This window comes from Aristolochia californica, unplaced genomic scaffold, assembly GCF_029961685.1.
Source record: "Aristolochia californica isolate CCGP_79_NKW_82.1479 unplaced genomic scaffold, dmAriCali1.0.hap1 SCAF_4, whole genome shotgun sequence".
NCBI classification, from domain to species: Eukaryota; Viridiplantae; Streptophyta; class Magnoliopsida; order Piperales; family Aristolochiaceae; genus Aristolochia; species Aristolochia californica.
Window position 1 is genome coordinate 3,251,530 of NW_027182103.1, and position 23,665 is coordinate 3,275,194.

The 23,665-nt window shown below is 41.5% G+C and overlaps 1 protein-coding gene across 1 annotated transcript; it reads right to left on the reverse strand.

The window, feature by feature from the left end:
• On the reverse strand, positions 1 to 23,609 carry LOC137962494 (coiled-coil domain-containing protein SCD2-like). The gene is made up of 17 exons (XM_068809392.1): positions 22,970 to 23,609; positions 22,061 to 22,233; positions 17,412 to 17,487; positions 17,246 to 17,287; positions 17,113 to 17,175; positions 16,401 to 16,450; positions 16,128 to 16,155; positions 14,931 to 15,005; positions 14,715 to 14,825; positions 14,562 to 14,622; positions 2,678 to 2,788; positions 2,233 to 2,354; positions 1,902 to 1,971; positions 1,660 to 1,698; positions 1,438 to 1,478; positions 510 to 636; positions 1 to 318 (listed from the first exon to the last, which is right to left on the reverse strand). Exons 1-17 carry the CDS (start codon positions 23,309 to 23,311, stop codon positions 206 to 208), a joined length of 1,644 nt encoding a protein of 547 aa, XP_068665493.1. The 5' UTR covers positions 23,312 to 23,609; the 3' UTR covers positions 1 to 205.
• Between the last annotated feature and the right edge of the window lie 56 nt (positions 23,610 to 23,665).

A 23,665-nucleotide genomic window follows, 5' to 3' on the forward strand; every position in this document is an offset into this window, starting at 1 on the left:
TGAGATGATAAGATATAAAGCAATTGGAAATAACAAAATTAATGTAGCTATCACTATGCGGTACCCATTAATTGGGAACCTCCAATTTGAACTTACACTGAAGCCTTATGCCACTGTAGGAAAAACAAGAGGGAAGAAAACTTGCAGGGAAAAGAAAGGTGCAAAAAATTGAAGAGAACTACACACGTCAACTAACAAAACCGGCTTAGCCTTCGTTCTCGGCAACAGATTTTTGATCTTGGTCAATTTCCTTCCTCGATGCTTCCCACAATTGCTGCTCTATCCCCAGTTTCCTCAGCTCCATCAAGCCTCGTTCCACTGAATACAACACCAATCAACAGGAAGGTTTAGACAACAAGACAGTCGCAGTATAACTCCGAAGTGGGTTTGCTAGTCATTCAAATGAAAACGGCCGGAAGGTTTGGTACCATATTTGAATTAGTTCAGACTGTTAATCTAAAGTCACTATGGTTAACATGATTCACTGATTGTGATGCCTGTAGACTTACCATCAACAGCATCATGCGAAGTAGGGGAATGACCACTGCGGCTGATCCAAAACTGGAGGCACTCCTCAGCAATATCTTCTTCCACACCATGGATTTTGGCTCTTCTCCAGAAGTAAGCAAGCCAAGCCTGGAAAGTAAGAGTAGATACAAAACTTGAGTAAATCTTTGAGCAATACGAAAAGTTTTTTGGAACTGAGGACCAAGCTTATACAGATCAGGAAGATAAGAAGATGAGATTAAGTAAAATATACCATAATAAGTTCAATAGAGATAATGTGAACATTTAACTCTTACGGGGCTCAGGCTAAATTAGGCGTTTCACTCCAACACCTTGTTGTGGAGGAAGGTCCTTTTTAGCCAAGTGTTGTAATCTTCACTCTTTTATTAACATTCAAACCTTTTGCTCAAAATAAAAACTCTTACAGGGCTCCATTACTAAGGATCTCTCAACGTCATTAAATACTGGACACTTTTTCAAATTTCGGCAGAGAAATACATGGTTATTCTCAAAGAGTATGCTCAGGAGAACTAAATGAGTTCCAATCACAGTTTGCCAAATCTATTTAATAAAAACGTAAGGCTTGTGGAATATCAAGCAATCTGTGCTGGAATTAAAAGAATTGAAAATAGGGTTATATTGATATGTGTCAGATGAGTATGTATTTGACTCGGATTGTGTTGGCAAATATAGAAAAATATGATACTTTGTATCGGCTAATATGTCCCACTTCTTGGTCAACTGAGATTGTAACCAGTACCATCAAGTGAACTACAGTTTGATAATAAATATTAATTATGACGAACACCACAACTCTCATGCTGCAAAGTATGGTAAGTGAATTGAACATTGCAGTTATCAACCAAAGACGAGGAAAATGACATCCAACAACGAAGCAGCCAACCAATTCATTCAGGGAGTTCAAGATACCTGCTTGAAAAGAACATCCTCTGATTCTTCTTGACTAAGTTCTGCACAAAACACAGATATAAGTTTCAGTTTCCTCATACCATATAATGGAATTTGAAAAAGTCACGGAAGACAAGTATCTAAACTGACAGCAATTTCTTTTAAAGCAACAAAAAGGGCAAAACGGTCATTAGGCCTTAGAAAAGTAAACAATCTTAAAATAAGAATAAAAAATTTTTTTACCAAAGGCCTCAACAAACTTTGGATCAGGTGACTTTGGATCTGGAAAAGACATAAGAAGAACAAAAGAGTGTATTAGATACACTCCTAGGATTGATCTCCCTACTCCAAGCAAAAACTTCATGTAACAAATTAACATCTCTATAGGTAGAAGCAGACTTAGTGAAAAGAAGAGGGTCTCATGAGTCCCAAGAACCAGCCATGTGAAAAAATTTCCTACATCTTCAAGGAATGTAAGAATCAACCTGAAAAAGATTGTCGAACCAAACTAGGGCGTCGATGGTGGGCCAAGGCAAGAACAACAGCATCCTCGACCTAGTCATAACAAACTAACAAATCAAAAAATCCTACAGATATACTAAAAAACCAAACAAAATAGTATGACGAACAACAAATAACCAAATGACAGACTAAGCTAGATCTACATTTTCATCTTGACTGACACAGTCTGAACATTTCACAACTTAAACACAACATAATGAAGAGGGACATTATAAGAAACGCATAATGCTACCAAATACCAAAGTGTTAAAGACAATAATCAGAAGGATCAAACAGGTAAAGAAAGAATAAAACCTTTAAAGAAGCCAATTCTCTTAAACCCTGCTCAACAGCAAGCATACTCTCAATATTGCCTTCTCCTGCTATATCACTCAAATCTCGAACAAGTTGGCCTTTATGCTCTGCACTATCCTTGCCTATTCATGTCGTCAGCAAATAAGATTTAATAAACACACAAACAAGCAAATAAATAAATAATAAATCTTTATGTACATAAAGAAATGGACATAAGGCTTAAGCCCAATACTCTTAGTACAAGAATAATATATGATATGTTGGCTAACTTGAGGCTGAATTTAATAAGTGTTATTCGCATGGGAAAAACAACTTGGCTTTTATGTTAATCAGTTCCCAAGAAGTAATTCACTACATTACAGAGCTATCACATTTCCATCATTCATAGAGAAAGAGGGAAAAACAGAGAGAGAGACAGACATGAAAAGTAAGGACGAATCACTACCTTGATTCCACTCCTTAGCTTTCTGTCCAGCAGAAATGACAACTTCAAGAGGAAGAGGAGCCAACGATGACCAATACTCATATTTTGACATTGCAGTCTCTGCATGGATGCCTACACAAACAAATTTCCAAGTTATATATTATCCATGCTATAAACAAACCCCTCATGAATGAAGATACCACAAACATTCTGCATGTGAAATTTTTGTGTCTCATTTTCTGTCTAATACGCCTCTTTGCTGAAGAGAGTATGAAGGCACATTTAGACTCAAATTACAGGTCAGCAAGTGTTTTGGATGCATTTTTTAAGTTAGGTCCAAGTCATCCTAAAATGCCTAGCCAGGGTTAGGTATTTTCCCATCTAATAAGCACTTGACCCTTCTAAGCCCAAACCAATCTGGAGTTATTTACCCACGATATGCTCAAACAAGAAGATTGGCCATGCGCACTTGCAGGCCCTTGACATAGAGGATTTTCTATCGTCATTCGCCTTCATATCCAGTGTTAGAAGGTATAATAAGGTTATACTTACTTTTCAAAAAAGCGTTTTCTACATAGAAACTGAATTCCTAGGGTCAAGGATGTAATTTTTTATATTATTTATGTTATAAATAAGAGAGAGAAGTCTGTAAACCCTAATCTCTCTTTTTTTTTTTCTTCCTACAAAAGCTATTCCTTGATAAACGTTTTTCCTTAGATGTTCGCACTATTTTACCACACTTTTCATTAAGGGTGGGCACAAGTCGGGTCAGAGTTGGGTTTACCAAAACCCGATCCTTGACCTTGAAACCCAAACACAAAAAAACCCGACTCGTCAAACCCGAACCCGACCCAATAACCATCCTCGTAACCCCGTCTCCACCCTGTCCCCAAAAACCCGACTTGAACCCAATCCATCCCCACTCCATCTCCGTAAAACCTGACCCGTCTCAACCCCATTATATATCTCTGTCTCATATGTGGGTTGGGTTCGGGTTGGGTTTAGGTTCAAGAAAACCCGTCCCTGACCCAAACTCGGCGGGTTTTTTCCCCACCACATCCCTAACCCAAACCCCAGCGGGTTTTTTCCCTCACCCTGTCCCCGACCCGCAGGCTGAAGTTAGAAACCTGAACCCAAATTTTTGGGGTCAGGTCGGGTTCCCCGTAAAATCCAACCTGATGCCCACCCCTACTTTTTCATATTTTAAATCATATAGCTTTGGAAAGATTTTTGAATCTACAAAAAAAAAAAAAAAAAATGGCGAACAAAGTTTTCTACAAAGAGAAATCGACATTTGAAGCAACAAAGGTCAAGCAATAGAAAAGGTTTTGAGCAACACCACAAAGATTCAATTGTGGGATGATTGTACCATAAAAACAAGACTTTATATAGAGAATTATATATCAAAAGAAATATCTATGAGTCCATTTTCTAACCCAACAAACCGTTTTTCAATCCGATTTTTCTAGAGAGAGATATCAACATCAAAAGAATCAAGGTAAAAAGCCTATAGTATGTGAAAATCCGAATTTTAAACCTGATTTTTTTCCTTCGCTTTTTGAGTTGTTATTTTTGTTTTGCCCTAGTATCCTATTGGTTTTCAAACTCTAATGTAAGACTACCAACATGAGTCCTTTTTGCAAGTATCCTATTTACAAAAGGGCTAATGTTGGTAGCCTATTGCATGCAGAAATCCGAATTTTAAGCTTAAAGTTTTCCTTCTCTTTTCGAGTTTTTATTTATTTATTGCCAAGTATCATATTTTTCTTTAAAATCTAGCATAAGTCTCCACCAACATGAGTCCCTTTTACAAGAGTTTCTTTTTTTAAAAGTTTCTAATTAAATTTGAAGTTTATATTGTTTCTATTTTAAGAAAGTTTCATGTTTGATAGTTACAACAATATCTCAGCATGGTAGTCTGTTTTCTGGAAACTCCAAGTTTCCTCCTCTAGTCCCAGCAAGTTGCCATTTGTCCATGTTTTATTTGCTTTTTATACTTCTTTACCAAGGTCAGTGCTTCATGGATTCTAAAAGAATGTTTCAGCCCATGATTGGATCTGATTTATTTTTGGTCTTGCAATTTTTCAAACAGTTTCCCCCTATTGTGTTAAAACTAGTCGTTGTCATTAATCTATTGATATGATGAGTGTCTCCTCATTTTCTTTAAGGTTAGAAACTCGGTTTGGAAGTACAAGTGTTGCATTATGCGCCTCCTTTTGTCTAAAGTTTATAAATATAAAGAGTCAGTTTTCAAAGTATAAGTGTTGCAATGTGTGCCTCTTTTTGTCTGAAGTATGAGTGTTGCTACTTTGTACTTACTTCATTGAGTTCCTCTAATATTTCTTCAATTTGTCATTATTTTTCATGACTTCGGAGCACCTAAAGACCCACTACCTACAAAAATCAAGTGTGAACCCAATATGCAACTTGAATCAAGCTTTTTATTTTTCACCCAAGTGGTATTTCTTTTTAGTTTACTCTTAAAAAGTGAGTAGTCTCTTTTTCATACTCTAAAATTGGGTCTCTTTTCCGCCTTTAAAATTGAACAGAGTTTTTTTCAAACTTTGAATGTTTTTTATATTATTTATGTTATAGGTAATAACCTTTTATTTTTAAATCGAACAAAGAGAGCCATTTAGGCGATTTTTTTCGCTTAACGTGCGTTGATTGCTAACGTGCGCCATTAACGATCGTATCGTGCGCCGATCATTACGAATTGTTAACGTGTGCCAAAACCCCAAAATGAGAGAGAGATAGAGCTCCCCCGACGGTCATCGTCCCTACGGCCGGTGACCAGACCACTCCCGACGACCACCGCCACTCAAGCAAGGCTACCGCAAGCATTTCCGACGCCAGTTGAAGATGCGATGATGCTGCGACGAGAAGAAATGTCTCTCCACGGCGAGGAAGAAAAACCCACAGATGGTCGGATCCGTCCTGCCACCGTTCCGACGACCTTTCTGAGGCTCTGACGGAGGACTACGAAGCTTGCTGGACAACGGTCTCTCGCCGAAAGAAGCGAAATAATCTTTTCCGCTTCAACTACGGAAAATGCAGAGTTACCGTTGAGAGAGTCATCCGAAAATCTGGTTCGATGATCCGTATCTCCTCAGTCGATGGATCAAAACTTTCATTCATCTGCATCCCAGTAGAAGTGATCCACAACTTCAGGCTTCAGTTCCAGAGAGCTACCACGGAAACTGAGAAATCCCGTGAACTCTGGTCACGGGACTCGATTTTCCTCTTCTCGATGACTACCTTCTGTGGTCATCGGGAATGTCGGGTCACCCACAGAAAAGGAACTTCCGTTTTGGCCAGATTGTTCATACCCGAGGCCACAAACTTGGGTTTTGACTGGAATGAGCTAGCCACTGCACTCCAGAGCCTCTCCCCAACGCTAGACCCAGCAGAAGCGTCAATCCTCCCCGGTGATGCCAGAGTAAGATTCCCACCTCTCCTCCTCGCAACCCAAAGTCACCAAATCATCCACACCCACCCCCCCCCCCCCCCCCCCCCCCCCCCCCATCCCCTCCTGCTCCTAACAACACCCCCTCCTCCCCGAAACTCCCTAATTTACCCCAAAACCATACCTCAATCCCCCCTACTCCCACAGAATCATCTGAAATAATCCAAATTCCACCAAACCTTCTCCATGATGGGCACAGAATTTTGACTCGCTCCATTCTCATCCAAACATCCCCCGACGCCATCAAACCCAGCATTCTTCACTGGCTTATTGACGAACTTCACCTCCCTTACACTCCTAGAATCTCCAATCTCAGTCCCTAAACTTGGCTTGTTCATTTCGGAACCCAGCAAGTCTTCTGCAGCTCTTGCCCTCATACTCCACACCAGCTCAGGTATCATCGGGGTCTCAGAGTGGCTCCCCTCGACAACCTCCAGCCAGTACGGCCAATGGGTCACTGTTACAGGGCTTCCTGCAGAGCTATGGCAGAACGCGGTCTTCTCGAGAGTCGTGTCTAAGTTTGGCTCTATCATTGCTTTGGACCCACTCACGGAGCACTAGCACCGTCTAGATGAGGCCCGGATCCTCATCAATCCTCTTCACCCATGTGAAGGGCAATATTTCAAATATGTTATGGTGGATAAAGCGCAATACTGGATCCATATCAGCATCACTGTGATGGATGATTTTAGAGATGTGGTCCTCGAAAGCACAATCAAACCCCGGGAAATCACACAGCCAGTCAATGCTCTGGAAATTGCACCTCTCGACCTTGCCCCTTCCTAGCAAATGCAATCCCCCCCCCCCCCCCCCCCCCCCCCCCCCACCACACACACACACACACACATTGAAACCCCCACATGCCCTCCTCTAAATCGTCCCCATAACCCCCACACTCCACAAACTTCCCCCCAGATATTTGAATCACCCCCCCCCCCTGCTCACCCTGAAAATTACCTCTCTGACTCAGGGTCCTATTCTCGCTGACCCCCAGCCATCCCCCCCCACTTATCTAACACATCACTCACCCACCCACCCTTCCCCCACAAAAAATACCCTTGGCCCAGATTCAAATGTCGTCCACCCCTCCGTCTTAACTACAGAAATAACACCCCCACCCCCCCCCCAGATTCAAATGTCGTCCACCCCTCCGTCTTAACTACAGAAATAACACCCCCCCCCCCCCCCCCCCACACACACACACACATTGAAACCCCCACATGCCTTCCTCTAAATCGTCCCCATAGCCCCCACACTCCACAAACTTTCCCCCAGATATTTGAATCCCCCCCCCCCCTGATAGATGTCATATTCTGACATGAGAACTAAGTTAATTATAATAGAATAACCTTTATAATTGTGTTATAGGTGGTTATTTATCGGTTTTCAAATGAAATGAGCATTTATTGAATTTGGCATTAATCACTGTCGATATTGCATATTTTTCTCTCCCGAATTATATTTCATTGTTTTTAAGGTTTATTTCTTCCTGAAATGCTTTTTATAGATTTAATTATGGAATTTCAGGAGAATTTTGGTGGAGAAGGAGATATTTACCAAAATGCCCTTAGTGAAATGGAGGTGATTTTTAGGTCAAATCGTTTTAAAATAAATAAGATGGTATTAAAGGAAAGGGGAGAGCGTCGAACGAGGAGGAGGAGCATCAAGAGAAAACAGAGCATCGACCAAAACAGAGCACGACCGTCGACCGAAACAGGGGAAGACCCGAGAGGAGTTTCCCACCGTCGTTCGCCGCGCCACCTTCGTCCACCGCCGTCCAGCAACCGAGAACAAACCCGAGGAGAGCTCGAGAGAGTCTCCGTCGAGGTGAGCTCGACAGTTTCTACTCGCCAGGCCGAGAAGTGATCCGAGAGGGCTTCTCCGGTGCCACTTCCACTTTCCGACTATCCTCCGGCGTCTATTACATATTTCCGACCATTCCCGGAGCTATTCCGACTCCGACCGAGACTCAAGAGAGCCGGTTAGAGAACGTCAGCTCTGTTTCGTTCTTCGTCGGACGTTACCTCCGCCCGTCGGCTTCTAACCTTCGTTGCCAGCGTCGTCTCTACCTCCGGCCACTTACTCTTGCTACCCAAAGCCATTAATCTCGGGAAATTGCAACACCCGTGAGAACGAGTTGCTGCCCGAGCGAGAGGAAGAAGAATGGGAGTAATTCGTAATTTTTGAATTTCATTTTTTATATAGTTTGAACTTAGGTTTTGAATGTTTATTGAATCTGATTTGATAATTAATGTTTATTGAATATTTTTTCCCGGATATTTGATTAAATTAGCTAATTAGGGTAGGATTATAATTGAGGTTGGATTTTGGTATTTTAATCCGATTTCTGTCTTTCACTCTATGCGCCTGAGAGGGGCTAGACGCAAGGATTGAGAAATCGGATCCGTGGTTACGTGGCGCTCGAGAGAGGCACGAATCACCGTAAAATCCAGAGTTGACGTTTCCTGTTGTGTAGGTAGTTAACCAGATGATTGCTTGATAATTTAGGAAATAATTAGTGTTTAGTTAATATTAATTCATCATATTTGGTTAGGCTAGTTGACTGAAGAATACACAAAATTCAGTCCTCCCTGTGGATATGACCCTCGCTTCCCGCTAGATTACATGAACAATTCGTACGCTTGCGAGGTATTAAAGCCGATGTAACTAAATTCTACATCACCCCCCCCCCCCCCCACATGCCCTCCTATATATCGTCCTCATAGCCCCCACCCCCACACTCCACAAACTTCCCCCCGGATATTGGAATCCCCCCCTCGCTCTCCCCCGAGAAATCCCTTCCCTGAAAATTACCTCTCCGACGCAGAGTCCAGAAGTAGTGAGTGCGCCCCTTGCTCACAAGCAAAACAATTCTCCCCCTCCCGTTGTCACCTACCAACGCCAAGCTAGATGTCAGCAAAGACAGCTTCTACAGGGAGGACCCAGTGTCACCACTCGATACCCCCCCCCCCCCCCCGGGATACGTCCACGAGTTGTGGCACCTAAAGGAGCCCGGTTGAGCTACAGTGGATGCAGTGGGATTGGCTGGCGGTATCCTACTAATGTGGGACACCAATACTGCTGAGGTGCTTGCTCGTTGTTGCGGCTCTTACTCCCTTGGCATCAAGCTGTAAGACAAAGGTTCGGGGAACATTTGGTGCCTAGTTGGAGTCTACGGCCCTACCAGACACCATGAGCGCCACCTATTTTGGGAGGACCTATTGAGGACTTGTCAGATGTGGCTTATTCCTCTGATGTTTGTGGGCGACTTCAATGTCACTCACTTCTGCCATGAGAAACCCCCGCCATCCCGGAGAATCACAACCTCCACGAGGCTATTTGTTGACTTTATTGGCAACTGAGACCTGGATGAGATTACTTTATCTGGGAAGACCTTCACTTGGTCAAATGGCAGGCAGGCCCCTGTCCTCTCAAAGCTGGACCCATTCTTAGCTAGCAATGATTATCTTCAGCTCTACAGCAATGTCTCCGGCAAAGTGCTCAATCGAGTCGTCTCTGATCATTAGCCGATTATGGTTGATACTCATTTTGGCAGCCCCCCCCCCCCCCCCCCTCTTTTAGATTCAACAATAATTGGATGGCGGACCCCTCTTTTGATCTATCTCTCCAATCCTTATGGGAGAATATGACCGTTGCTGGCCCGAGTGGGTGGACCTTCCCAATCAAGATCAAGATGTTGAAACCGTTGTTGCGGTCCTGGGCCTCCGAAAAGAAGGCCTCTTCCTCGGTTGTGAGAACCAATGTCCTTGCTCAAATAGCCACTCTCGACTCTGAGGAGGAAGTCAGAGGTCTCTCTTCTCCGAAAGTATCTTAGAGGTATGCCATTCAAGGGCAATTGTAGTCCTTCGCCCACAGTGAGTTAGTGCACTAGAAGCAACGTGCAAGATTCAAATGGCTCTCCAATGGGGATGTTAATACTAAATTCTCTTTTAGATTCAACAATAATTGGATGGCGGACCCCTCTTTTGATCTATCTCACCAATCCTTATGGGAGAATATGACCGTTGCTGGCCCGAGTGGGTGGACCTTCCCAATCAAGATCAAGATGTTGAAACCGTTGTTGCGGTCCTGGGCCTCCGAAACGAAGGCCTCTTCCTCGGTTGTGAGAACCAATGTCCTTGCTCAAATAGCCACTCTCGACTCTGAGGAGGAAGTCAGAGGTCTCTCTTCTCCGAAAGTATCTTAGAGGTATGCCATTCAAGGGCAATTGTAGTCCTTCGCCCACAGCGAGTTAGTGCACTAGAAGCAACGTGCAAGATTCAAATGGCTCTCCAATGGGGATGTTAATACTAAATTCTCTTTTAGATTCAACAATAATTGGATGGCGAACCCCTCTTTTGATCTATCTCACCAATCCTTATGGGAGAATATGACCGTTGCTGGCCCGAGTGGGTGGACCTTCCCAATCAAGATCAAGATGTTGAAACCGTTGTTGCGGTCCTGGGCCTCCGAAAAGAAGGCCTCTTCCTTGGTTGTGAGAACCAATGTCCTTGCTCAAATAGCCACTCTCGACTCTGAGGAGGAAGTCAGAGGTCTCTCTTCTCCGAAAGTCTCTTAGAGGTATGCCATTCAAGGGCAATTGTAGTCCTTCGCCCACAGCGAGTTAGTGCACTAGAAGCAACGTGCAAGATTCAAATGGCTCTCCAATGGGGATGTTAATACTAAATTCTTCCATGTCATGCTCAGCGTCAACGATGAGACCACCTCAAACAGAGCCCTTATTTCCGACTCACTCGTGAATTTTTTTGCAGATTTATACTCTGATCACCAGCCAGTCCGCCCCTTCTTCCAAAGGGTTAACCTCCAGGTTATTCCATCAGTTGCAGCTAGTCTCATCGAGCTCCCCTTCTCTAGTCGGGAAATTGAAATTACAGCCCTTGGTCTTCCTCTGGATCGTGCTCTGGGCCCGGATGGATTCAATGGGGAATTTTATCGTTGTTGTTGGCCCTTCATCAAAGACGACATTTCTAGCATGGCCCGCTCTTTTTATTAACATGGCGTCATATATAGGAGTATTGGAGCCTCTTTCATTGCCCTCATCCCTAAAAAAGATGGGGCAGAGCTCCCATCCAACTTTTGGTCGATCAATCACCACCAGTGTATATAAGGTGATTGCGTGCCTCCTTGCTAGTCGACTCAAGGTAGTCCTCCCTATTGCCATTCACCATGGCCAGAGTGCTTTTATTAAGGGAATAAATATTCATGACATGTCATGAACTTAGTCATCATTTCAAGGTCCGCAAGCTCCCCAAATTCATCCTCAAGCTTGACTTCGAAAAGGCATTTGACAGAGTTAACTGGAAGTTTCTGGACACCCTCCTGGGGGAAGATGGGATTCAGGGAAAAATGGGGCTTCTAGATCCAAAGTTGCATCTCTTCTGCAAGCTACTCCGTCCTTCTTAACAGAACAATTTGTGGGTATTTTAAGGGAACCAGGGGAATCAGACAAGGAGACTCCTTCTCCCCCTTGCTCTTCAACGTGGTAGTAGAATATCTATCCTCCTTGATCTACTCGGACAAGAACATGGGATGGCTCTTCCCCATGACAGATTACAGCGTCTTTGATATTCTGATTCTCCAATTTGCGGATGATACTATTTGCTTCGGGGTTGGTACTATGGATCATATCAGAAAATTGTGTGTTGTGTTGGGATTATTTGAACTGGCTTCCAGTCAGAACATAAACTGGGGAAAAACTACTCTTCTTGACTATCACATTGATCCAACTGAGCTACGGGATATGGCGGACTACTTGGGATGCTCTATGGGAAATATGTCAGCTACATATCTTGGGCTCCCACTTTTTTATTATCGGCCTTTGGCGTCACTATGGTCCCCCCTCGTTGAGAAATTTGAAAAGAGGCCAGCCACTTGGAGGGGTAAACTCTTATCAATAGCGGGGCATATCACTCTCCTCAAGTCTTGTCTGGCTGGGCTGCCAAATTATCTGTTATCATTCATGCACTGTCCAGTCTCCGTTTGGTCCAAAATTGATGTCATCCGTCAGTGATTTTATGGAGAGGTTCAGAAACCTTCAAATACCATTTGGTTAGTGGGAAGGATATTTGCATGGCTCATAATAGGGGAGGATTGGGCATCTGGTCTACAAGAGAAATGAACAAAGCTCTTATGCTCAAATGGATTTGGAATTTCAACAACAAGCATAACAATTTGTGGAGGAATATGATGAAATTCTACCTTCAGTTTTCGGGTGCCTGGTGGAGAGAGGGTGGCGTCGCTTGCCTCCTATCCCCGATATGAAAATCAATTTTCAAGCTCCTTCCAGTATTCAGAGATGCTACCTCATTTCACACGAGCAATGGAATGACCCTTCTTTTTTTGTCGGATGAATGGTGTAGCCCTTGATCCCTCTCAAAGGACTTCCCGGGGCTGCATAGGGCGGCGAACGACCTCTCTTGCTCTGTGGCTAATTCATGGAGTGATCAGTCGTGGAGTCTCCCGTTACGCCGGGGATTAAATGATGAGGAATCGTTGGTTTTTTGCTCTCTCCTTACCAGACTCAACAGTACTATTATTCGGGAGCACTCAATTGATAAGCTGATTTGGAAGCCCAGTAATAATGGCCGATTCACTGTCACTTCGGCTTACTCTTATATCAGAAAGCAAGACTACAGTATTCATGAGCACAAGCCGAAACTACCTTGGAAACTCTCAACGCCAAGCAAAATCAAATTTTTCGTGTGGTCGGCCATTAGAGAACAGATTCTTACTTCAGACAACCTACATAGAAGAGGCTTCACCGCCCCCAATCTTTCTTGTCCCGTTTGCGGTGAGTGCAAAGAGATAGTCCAGCATGTCCTCTTACACTGTGGATTTTCGTGGCAAGTTTAGATGAAGATTTTTCAGAAAATTGGGCTCCAAGTGGGGCTACATTAGGATCTCTTTGGCACCTTTGAGATGGTTCAAGGGATTCTCCTTCTTCGGTTGGGCAAATAAATACTTTCGACCTGTCTTGCGCATGTTCCATGGTGTATTCGAGCGGAACAACCGAAGATTCAACTAGCACCCCGGACAACACGGCTTCTCATGCCATTGGCCTCATCTCAAACTGGCTTCATACAAGGATTTTGCCACTCTATCGGGGGTTTCCCTTCAGGAAAATTGGAATTTGATCGCTCGTATGTCTGGCCCCAATAAAACTCCGAGTATGCCCATCTGGGATCCTCCCCCTTGCGACTGCATTAAGTTGAATTTTGATGGTAGAGCTATTGGATGTCTTGGGCCGGTTAGAGCAGGTGGTGTGTTCAAAGGTCACAATGGAGACCCTATTCTTTCTTATGCTGGCCCGATGGGCATTGCCGATTCTAATACTACTGAAGTTAGTACTCTGCTATTCGGCCTCCAAATCTTCAGAATCGTCTCCATGGCAAGTTAATCATTGAAGGCAACTCGAAGACGGTTATTAGTTGGTGTTCCAAAGATAGTTTCCCCCCTTGGTGCCACTGGCCCATCACTGAGAGTATTGCTAACATTGTATCTTCTACTCATTGTAATTGAAATCTCATTCCGAGATCAGCCAACTCTTTGGCTGATAAATTGACAAAATTCGGAACTTCCCAGCAATCTCTCATTGTTTGGGAAGACTTCCCTCCATTGTAAATTGCTCTTTTGAGCTTTTGCCTTAATAAAAATCAGCATCATTTCAAAAAAAATTATACATATATATATATATATATATATATATTATTTATGTTATAAATAAAGGAGAGGTCTGTAAACCCTAACCTCTCCCATCTTTTTCCTTCCTAAAAAATTCAACATCAAAACCAACATAGACAACTAGCCCTGAGACAAATAACAAACTGGCATACCTAAGCTTGGATCCCTCTACTAAATACCATTTAAAAAAATTAAATCCAGATGTTTCCTACAATGAGTAGCCAATGTTAGTACCATACGGTCAAGCAACCAATTCGTGGACCCTTGACCTAGATGGTTTTCTACCCTCCAACACATTCAATGCATACATTTGTTCCAAATCCAAAACAAATAAGAGCTGTCAAAAGTATAAAAAGATCATTAGGAGCACCTAAACTCACTAGTTGATGTGACAATTATTTTTTTTTATTATATATTAATAGTTTACATTTAAAACAAAATATGTTATTTCACTTCCATTTGGAGAAGCACTTCCATAAGCCTTCTTATGTTTTAAAAGCTTTTGTTTAGTCCTGTTTCCTAAAGTTTCCATACATATACATGATAGTATTACCATTTGATTAATACTGACAAATTGTCTCTATAGAACTCTGAAACTTGCTTAAAATTATAGCATTTTTTTGAAATAAAAAGTGACTTGTGAGATGGATGCTAAATGATAAAACGAATTCCTCTCATGTGTGTTCGAACATGATACATAACCAGGAAAAGAACACTCTTAAGGAAAAGTATAAATACCATGCCGGACGGCTAAACTCCAGTAACGAGCTAACCAACATCTCTTGAGAACAACCTCTTCCTGGAATACAAATCCACTTATGTCATTAAGCTTCAGAAATGTAGACCAACAGCATTTAATTATGGATGTAGTCTGGAGCAGAAGCTACAAACCATCTCTCCTTGAGTCAAGATCATTCTCTGTGTCATGGAGCGAAGAGCTTTTGCCTCAGATTCTGCTTCTCGAAGCTGTTCAATCACAACTGCAGCCTCATCTTTTGCACTCTGATTCAAATAAAAAGGAGAGAGGCATCCAAAAGTTACAGCAAAAAGTATGCCATCTAGGAGTACAAAAGTAAGGAACAGACAGCAACAAGCTAGCCTACTTACCTCTACTTCCAGCTTCAGAGACGACATTTCTTCCTCTCTTCCATCCTTAGTTTGCTTGGCTGCTTTAAAAGCAGCCTGACAAAAGAAAAAAAAAAAAAGTAAATGCAAGTTAACACTGCACATAAGCACCTATAGTTTAATAACAATGGTGATTTTCAATGGATGTGTTACAAAAGCTACATGCTTAGTAATTATTTTTTTGAAGATAGAATTTCCTAATTTAATAATAATTTTACACAATAGTTTGTAATTTAATGTCCTTGAATCACTCATATCAATATTTATAGAAACCAATTTACAACAAGGAAACATGTGCCAAAAAACAATTTACAACAAGGAAACAAGATGTTTTCAATTTAAAAAGCTATTTCCAATCCACTCGCTTTAAATAAATGAGCACAGAAGGCCCAGAAAGAGGGAGAATAGAACAGAAAACAAATGGTGACCAGTCACTTGTGCAATCATTGTTTCTGTACCCATTACAAAGAAATTGAAAAAAAAAAACAGAAACAGAAAGAACCCATTAACTGAGTTAATTTGGGTTAGCAGGGAATAAAAGAGGGGTAGCTTGTATTTGGTCTCAAATTCCGAGATCCGCAAATTCGGCAGCAGATGTGCTTGCCAAGCAGGGAGCTACCCTACAATGGCTGGTTGTAAGGGACTTGCTTCCTCAAATCTAGTAATTTCTCTCGTTTTATTAATACATCTTTATAAAAAAAAAAGGAATAAAAGAGGGGCCACCACCAATCAGAATGGGATCCATTAACTCCAAATTTGAAATGTTATTCAACTGCTTAAGTTCAAAGCAACTTACTCAAAATGAGGCCACATCCCAATCATGTTCAGAGTTGATGGGTGTTGGTTAAGACTGCTGATAGTTAAGCAAACCCCACCAACTTAAACTTGCTTCTTCCTCCTTGGTGACCTCTAGGATTTTCCATTCTCTCTCTCTCTCTCTCTCTCTCTCTCTCTCTCTCTCTCTCTCTCTCTCTCTCTCTCTCTCTCTCTCTCTCTCTTCCACATGTTCAAATTTAAATAATAATTTTAGAAAAAGATGTGTCTCGATGGCTCAAGCAAAGAAATCCTTCTTTATTAAAGTGGTAGTAACTTTTTAACCAAGAAAAATACGCTTCATCAAAAGAATAGAACCTCACAAAGGATATGTCTATTGAAGATTATTAGAACTCCCAATTTTACCTCTCTTTGACGCAGTGCAGCCTCTTTTCTGCAAATGAATCATAGGAAGACAAGTAAACATACAAATTATCAAAATGCCAAAAAATAACAAAAACAACAGTGACATGGCAAAATCCAATTACAAGAGGTGCCATATATCCTACTGTACAACTATCTTGTAAATCGGAGACCAGGTTTGGCTGACCAAATCATTAATTCCATATTGTCTTTTGCCTTGTCAGCATTATTTCCCACTCGAAACAAGACAAAAAAGTTTTCTATGCCCTGAATTACCTGCTCAATAGCCGAGCTTCCAGTGATACCCCTTCTCCCAGGGCCGCAACCTAGCAGAAAATTGTTGAAAAGTACGGTATATTAAAATTTGAGTCACCAAGATGCCCAAAAATATTAGGAGAATAACCTTCACAGAACAAACCACAAGCAATGTGTAACGAAAACACCGTTATGAGATATTGCTAAGAAAAATTCTGACAAGTTTTCAGTGAACACTAGTTTCTAATAAAAAACTTGAAAAAGTAAACAATTTACATAAAGCTGCTGCCAGGACATTTTGTAAAATAATGAAGAAAAGAGAGTTGAGAGAAAGAAGTAAAAGGGAGAAGAAAGGAGAGTATGAGAGAAGAGCGTGGGCAGCTCTGATGAGACAAATAATATCACTACCCTTCATACAAAAACTCCTTATATCTCCATAATTACATGTCCAAATGTTATGAAAATAGGCCCATCGACTCATATAAACATGCTGAATCTACTGGTACTCTCACTGATATATACAGACTGTGAAATGACCACACTACCCTTTAAATTATATTTAAAAAATTCCTTTTCCAAGAATGGCATTCTGTCTTTTTATCTCAGACTAGTAAAGACAACTTAATTAAGAAAGGAAACCACTTCAAAGGGTCACTCATTGAAACAACCACAGACTTAACATCATATTTCCTCAAATTGGTAAAGTAGTAAATGCCAGAAAATAAGAAGTTACCTGCTTCTCGAGCTCCCTAGCTCTAGCTTCTGCTTCCTCACATCTTTCTTCTGCAAGGCGAAGCTGGACACAAAACTTATAAATATCACAATGTCTGAGTTCAATTTTTCAAAGGAAAACTACAATCACTCACCTTGTCAAGTATGTTTTCATTCTCTTCTTGAAGCATATCTAGCTGAAATTCAGGCAGCAATCAGTTTAAGGACAGGATTAAAGTGACAAAACCAAAATACTAAAATAGATATTCATGAGGTAGCTAATCAAGTCATCAAAATATTATACAGAAGAAAATGAAACACCTCATCACGAAGTGCAGAAGCTTCTCGTTGATTTCCGGATTCTTTCAAATTAAGATGTCCCATGTCTGTAGTGAACCTGTAATTCATTGCGACTCCTTAATTACATCATTCCCAAAAAGCCCAGAAAGAATAGATATGAAACAAATATTTTGATACATCTTTCGGGCAGGAAACTATGACCCGTTATTAAACTCACATAGTAAGACAAACTACATCTTTCAGACAGGAAAAACCTGCTATTACCATCACATACTTACACAAACAGAATTGTGAGCTTGGATGTGAGCAGCAACGGGTGTCTCGCAGCAGGCAAGATGTTATAGATATTAGGGGGGAAATAACAATACATCCCTTTGTAAAATCCCTCTTTAACATAATGTTTGTAATTTTACAGCAGGTGTCTCAGGCAAGATGTCTCAAATTTTACAGACCAGAGACATCTAGGAATTCCATGATGCCCACCACTGAATGTGAGAGAAAATCTAACTTGCCAAGCCAAACTGCAATAGTAATTTCAAAAAAAATTGGGATATATAGAAAATGAAGATAGAAACTATAAGATTCTATCTTCATGTCAACATTTTATGGGCATTTTCAATTGGATGAAACGCATCCCACATAGAGAATATCAATACAACAGCATAAATATCAAATTTCATGCCTCGCCATTACAAACAAAAAAAAAAAAAAAAAAAAAACTATAATCATTATTGAATGAATGTCAAAAGCCATTTAGTAAAAAAAAACTGTAGCATGTTAAGTTGCAATATAGAGAGGATTAAAGAAGAAGAAAAGATAAAAATGAAGAGACAAAGAAGGGGGAGAAGCAGCTGTTGATGCCATGTTGAATGAGGGCTCAAAAGCACGAGTCCCCTCTCTTATCTCATTTACTTTAAGTGAAATTTACATGAAAAGCCAGTTATGCCTTTCATTACAAAATACTTATAACTCCATAAATACAATCAGAATTCAAAGAAAATTGAAATATAAGGTCCAGATATGTACTCTAGCTTGCTGTAACTTGATGATACCTATATGAGATTGTGAAATGACCAAAATACCCCTATACCAGTTCTAACACTCCCCCTCGAACTGGAGAGTAAATATCAAGGGTTTAGGTAATCGACCTCTCTATGTTTACTCCTCTCATGGAATATTGGGTTACTTCCTATGAATATAATAGCTTAATTGTCACGTTTCATAACCATGGGCTCTGGAATATGAAATACAAATTCAATAAGAACAGAATTCACCCACATAAGTTCATTAACTATATGGGCCATCACCTTGTACTCTGACTCGGCACCTGATCTAGCCACTACAACTTGTTTCTTATTCTTCCAATTCACCAACTCCCCCCCCCCCCCAACATAGGCAACAATAACCAGTGGTGAACCTCCTATCCATCTTACACCCAGCATAGTTTGCATTAGAATATCCCAACACATCGATTTTCTCTCTCTGAGTACATAAAAGATCTTTCCCAGGAGCATCTTTCAAATACTTTAGAATCCTCTGAGCAGCTTCTAAATGTATTTTTCTTGGGTTTTCCATGAATTGACTTATTACTGCCACTGTAAATTATATATCGGGTCTAGTAACTGTAGCATAAATCAACTCACCGACTAGGCGTCTATACTATGTCTCGTCCTTAAATATAAGTGCATTGACTTCCATAGGAGTATCCACTGATTGTGCACCCAAGAAATCATACTCCTATAGCATATCTAAGATGTACTTTCTCTAAGAGAACAACAATTTGCTTACTTTGAGGCGCTTCAATGCCAAGAAAATAATTCAGTTGTCTTAAATCCTTTGTTTGAGAATGTGTGGCCAAATACGTTTTTACTTGCTCAATTCCTTCAAGGTCACTATCAGATCACACAATGCCATCGACATATACAACCAAAACAACAGTCTTCCTTTTCAGCAAAAAAAAAAAAAAAAAAAAAAAAAGAATGATCACAATAACTTCTATAGAAACCTAACTTCACCACCACATTCCAGAATTTTTCAAACCATGCGTTAGGACTTTGTTGAAGTCCCGGTTAAAAAAAGGCATCACTTCAAAGGGCGTAGGGGGCTCATTCACTGCAATCCTCCCTAAAAAGGAAGGGACAAGAAGTATTAATTACAGACCTATCCATTTAATTATCAGTCCCTATAAATCAATTGCAAAAGTTCTTTCAAGAAGGTGAAGAATGTCCTCCCTCACATCATCAACAAGTCGCAGAGTTCTTTCCTTGGTGGCCGGCAGATTCTGGATTCCCCTTTCATAGTTTATGAGTTAGTAGTTGAATACAAAAGAGAGGAGGGAGAGATATTAAAGATTGATATGGAGAAGGCCTTTGACCAAGTTAATTGGGAATTCCTCGATTTCCTACTCAAGAAGATGGGTTGTGGCCTAAGGTGGAGATATTGGATCAAAAGCTGCATTTCTTCCCCTACCTTCTCAATCCTCACTAATGGCACCGTTAAGGGGTTTTTCAAAGGCTCAAGAAGCTTGAGGCAGGGGAATCCACTGATCCCCCTGCTATTCAATATTGTCAATGAAGAGATCTGCTTTTTTTTCCAAAAAGGCTAGCAGAACAATTGGATTTCTGGATTTGGCTTCAGTGGTAACTCTCTCAGAATTCCATTACTACAATTTGCCAACCACACCATCTGTTTTTGCAAGCAAATTCTCTGCTTGAAAACTCTCCTATCCCTTTATGAAATGATAACTAGGCACAAAGGTAACTGGGCTAAATGGTTGTGGAGATTTGCAATAATGAAAAACTCATTATGAAGGAGGGATCAAACTGTAAATAGCATATTGGGGCTACCTGCTAGTTTCCTCCCAAGAATCCTTCAAATAGAACCTCAAATATTTAGAGAGCAATACTCAAGTGCAAGCGGTTTTTTGTGAGGCAGGATGGATACCATGTAAGATCCGGCACCAACACTTGATTCTGGTCTGATATGTGGATTGGAAATGCTGCTCTTAAAACACAAGACATTACTGTTCAAGCTTCCAGAGGCATTTCAAACAGCACCCTATCTTTGGGATCCGTACTCCAGGAGAGTATAGAATGATGAAGAAACAGATGCTGTCTCAGAACTGCTAAAATTACTTGAGTCAGCAAAATTCTGTGTGGATAGCGAGGATTAGCCAATATGATCATTAGCCACAGCAGGTTTGTTCATAACCTCATCCCTATACAATCAGCTTATTGCAGTCAAATGGTGAACAAAGCCTCCCAGGTCTGGGATTTAATTGGCACTCCCAAAGTTCTCCATTCCCTTTGGACTGCTGACCATAAGAAAGTCCTCACTTGTGATGGACTTCAAAAAAGGGGATGCCCAATCATGGACTATCTGTGCAAGTTATGTGGTCAAGTTGAAGAATCAGTGGATCGTCTCTTTATATACTATTCTTTCTCCTCTTCTATTTGGAGCATAATATTAAAGAAGTTTGGCATTCAATTCTGCTTCCCAAATTCTGTTCCTGATTTCATTGCCTACTGCTCTTTGTGGAAGCTCCTGTCTATGGGCAGGATCCTCAGGAAGTCAATTGTAACAGCAGCATCTTGGATGATTTGCAATGAAAGAAACAATGGAACCTTCAATAGAACTCAAGACCCATCGGAAGCAGTATTGAAAGCATTGTACACACTTCAATCATGTAGGCAAAAAACCTAGAAAAGCCTGTCCCCTCTTCCTCTCTCAATTATCAGAGATCACTGGCAAGACCTATCCCCTTTCACAATTCATTGCCATGTTCAGCAGCCAGCCTAGTTTCACCTCCTCCCAGTGACCTAAAGCTAACCTTTGACAGGTGTTCTTTGGGGAACCTTGGGCCAGCAGGCATTGGCAGAGTCATCAAAACATCAAAAGTAACGAAGGTTCTCCACTTCTCACTTTCTCAGGCCCGCTACCTCATGCGATTCTGCAGAAGCAAAAGTCCATGCTCTGCTCCAAGAAGTCAAGCTTTTCCACCAGCACTTCTAAGGGTCGCTGCTCATTGAGAGAGACTCAACATGTTTCATAAGCGGGATGGAAGAACCTTCTACTCCCCCTTGGAGATTTCTCTGTCTTTGAAGAAATTAAAACTCTTTGTAGCTCTCTTGTTATATTCTGGCAGCACTCTCTACACTTTGCCAATATCTTACCAGATAAGTTGGCTAAGGAAGATGTTCCCCTCCCCTCCCTTTCCTTGTGGCGGGAACTCCTCTCCGACTGTTATTCAAGAAAATTCCATCTGCATTGCAATTCTTTTAGCCTTCAGCAATAAAGCCAACCAACATTTAAAAAACTATTAAAAAGAAAAGGAATCGCCCTTCTCTCTCTCTTTAACTGAAAATGTAAAGAGATCAAGATTGGATATCTAAATAAGGTTGTCATTTTTCGGAAAAGAATGATGGAATAAAGTCATAATCCACCCCCCCCCCCCCCCCCCAAATGTCATTGAACTTCACTACTTTTCTCTCAAATCCCATATATGACACCATTGGTTGAACTGCGATGCATTTGTAATGAGTTACCACCCCTTGCTTTGGTTGAACATTGCATGACTATACATTGTATCATGTTAAATACTATTGTATACATTGATCAAAGAAATAGTTATGAAACCAAATGAATAAAGAAAAAACAATGACAAATCACACCTTTTCTCTCTTCGTTTATCTACAGAAGGATCAATTGGTGGTATTGTAGTTGTTGTTCTCAATGATGACGGCCTAGTAGGAGGGACCATTGGTGTTGAGCGAACAGAAATAGAAGGCCTTCCAGCTGATGCAGAGCGAGCAGGTGTATTATGCTCTACAAAGTTCCGACCTAACTAATCAAGTTTTGAAAAGGTCTAATTAGGCAAATAATGACCCACAAGCAGCCCAAAAAAAAGCTCCACCATAAAAATATCTGTTTATGCTGCATGAACCACAGACTAATCTCTTGAGCAAATATATTGTAAAGAAGAAGATGAAGAAAGAAGAACAGTTCAAACATCCAAAATTGAAGTTCATGCATAATATTGTATCCAAATCCAAAAGAAATTATAGAGTCACTTTTTGACCAATATCCCACCTGAATAACTAGCTAGAATTTTCTAGACATGCCAATATCTAGAGAATTGTAACTCATTTTGGAAGAAAAGAATCAAATTAAACAAAACATGAAAATCACGTGAGTGCTAAGTAGCAAAAATCAGATCCATTGCGAATCTAGTTATTGGTGTCGAGAATATAAAAAGTAAGTCACCAGCGTCTTCAGAACTAAAGCACGACCGTAGAATATGAAAAGAAGGATGGACAACACTTCTTCAACCAATTAACTCTAACAAACCAATAATCCTAACAGCAAACGAACTCAACTCTCACAAAAGTAAGAAAAAGGACTGAATCGGAATCAGTTCCGTCGTATCGAAAAGTGAACCAAGTTCAGTGATGACACTTCTGTGAGCTTCAATTCCACCATCAACTCCAATACACGCAATTCAATTCGGATCTCATTCCCAATCCACAAAGACCATGCAAGCGACTAAAGCACAGCACTAACAGCAAAAACATTAAACATACCGCAGGCGAAGGAGATCTGGTCGGCCTAGAGGTCGAGATGGCGGGAACACTGTTTCCGACGGAGTTATTCGAGAAAGGAGGCGGATACCGGAACGACGGGGCGAGATCATCATCCTCGTCGTCATCGTCACCCGCAGTCTGCGACGCCATAACCTGCGCCAGCCTCTGCGCCGCCGCCTTGGCGGCCACGTTCTGAGTCCTCTTTATCGTGGAAAAGCCGCTGGCGGATGAAGATCGCGCATGGTGGTGCGCCGGCGACATCGCCGGTGACGACCCCGTGCTGTTCGAATCACCGCTCCGTTGGCGCGAGTAGACCGGACTCCCGGCCCTCAGCCGGTCCATCTCGCCGGAAAATCCCTAAACAATCACGCCGCTCGGTGTCGAAAAAGGAAAACACAGATAAATCGAAACAGGCAGAAGAGTCGGAAACAGGAGGGAGGGCTTCGAGTGGTAGGTAGATCCGTAGAGCAATTTAAAAATGCTGTTTATTCGGCGTCCCCTCGCTTTTTTGTTGTTACACGCCAAGACTGTGCGCTGGTCGGAAGTCACAGGTCAGAACCCCGCCGGCGTGCCGTCCCGGCTGATGCGCGGCGCTAGATTTCCGCAGTTTTCTCCCGCGGAGAGAAGTGCATAAATTCAGTTCGCCGTATTCATTCGTGTCGTTTCCCGAAGAATACACACCTATTGGTTTTGCAG

Bases quoted from the DNA above. Each gene is read 5' to 3' on its own strand.
- LOC137962494 (XM_068809392.1), bottom strand. From the start codon at position 23,311: ATGGACCGGCTGAGGGCCGGGAGTCCGGTCTACTCGCGCCAACGGAGC. The intron at 22,234-22,969 runs GTATGTTTAATG...AAACTTGATTAG, and splicing joins CCAGATCTCCTTCGCCTGCG to TTAGGTCGGAACTTTGTAGA. The intron at 17,488-22,060 runs GTGTGATTTGTC...AATGAATTACAG, and splicing joins GATAAACGAAGAGAGAAAAG to GTTCACTACAGACATGGGAC.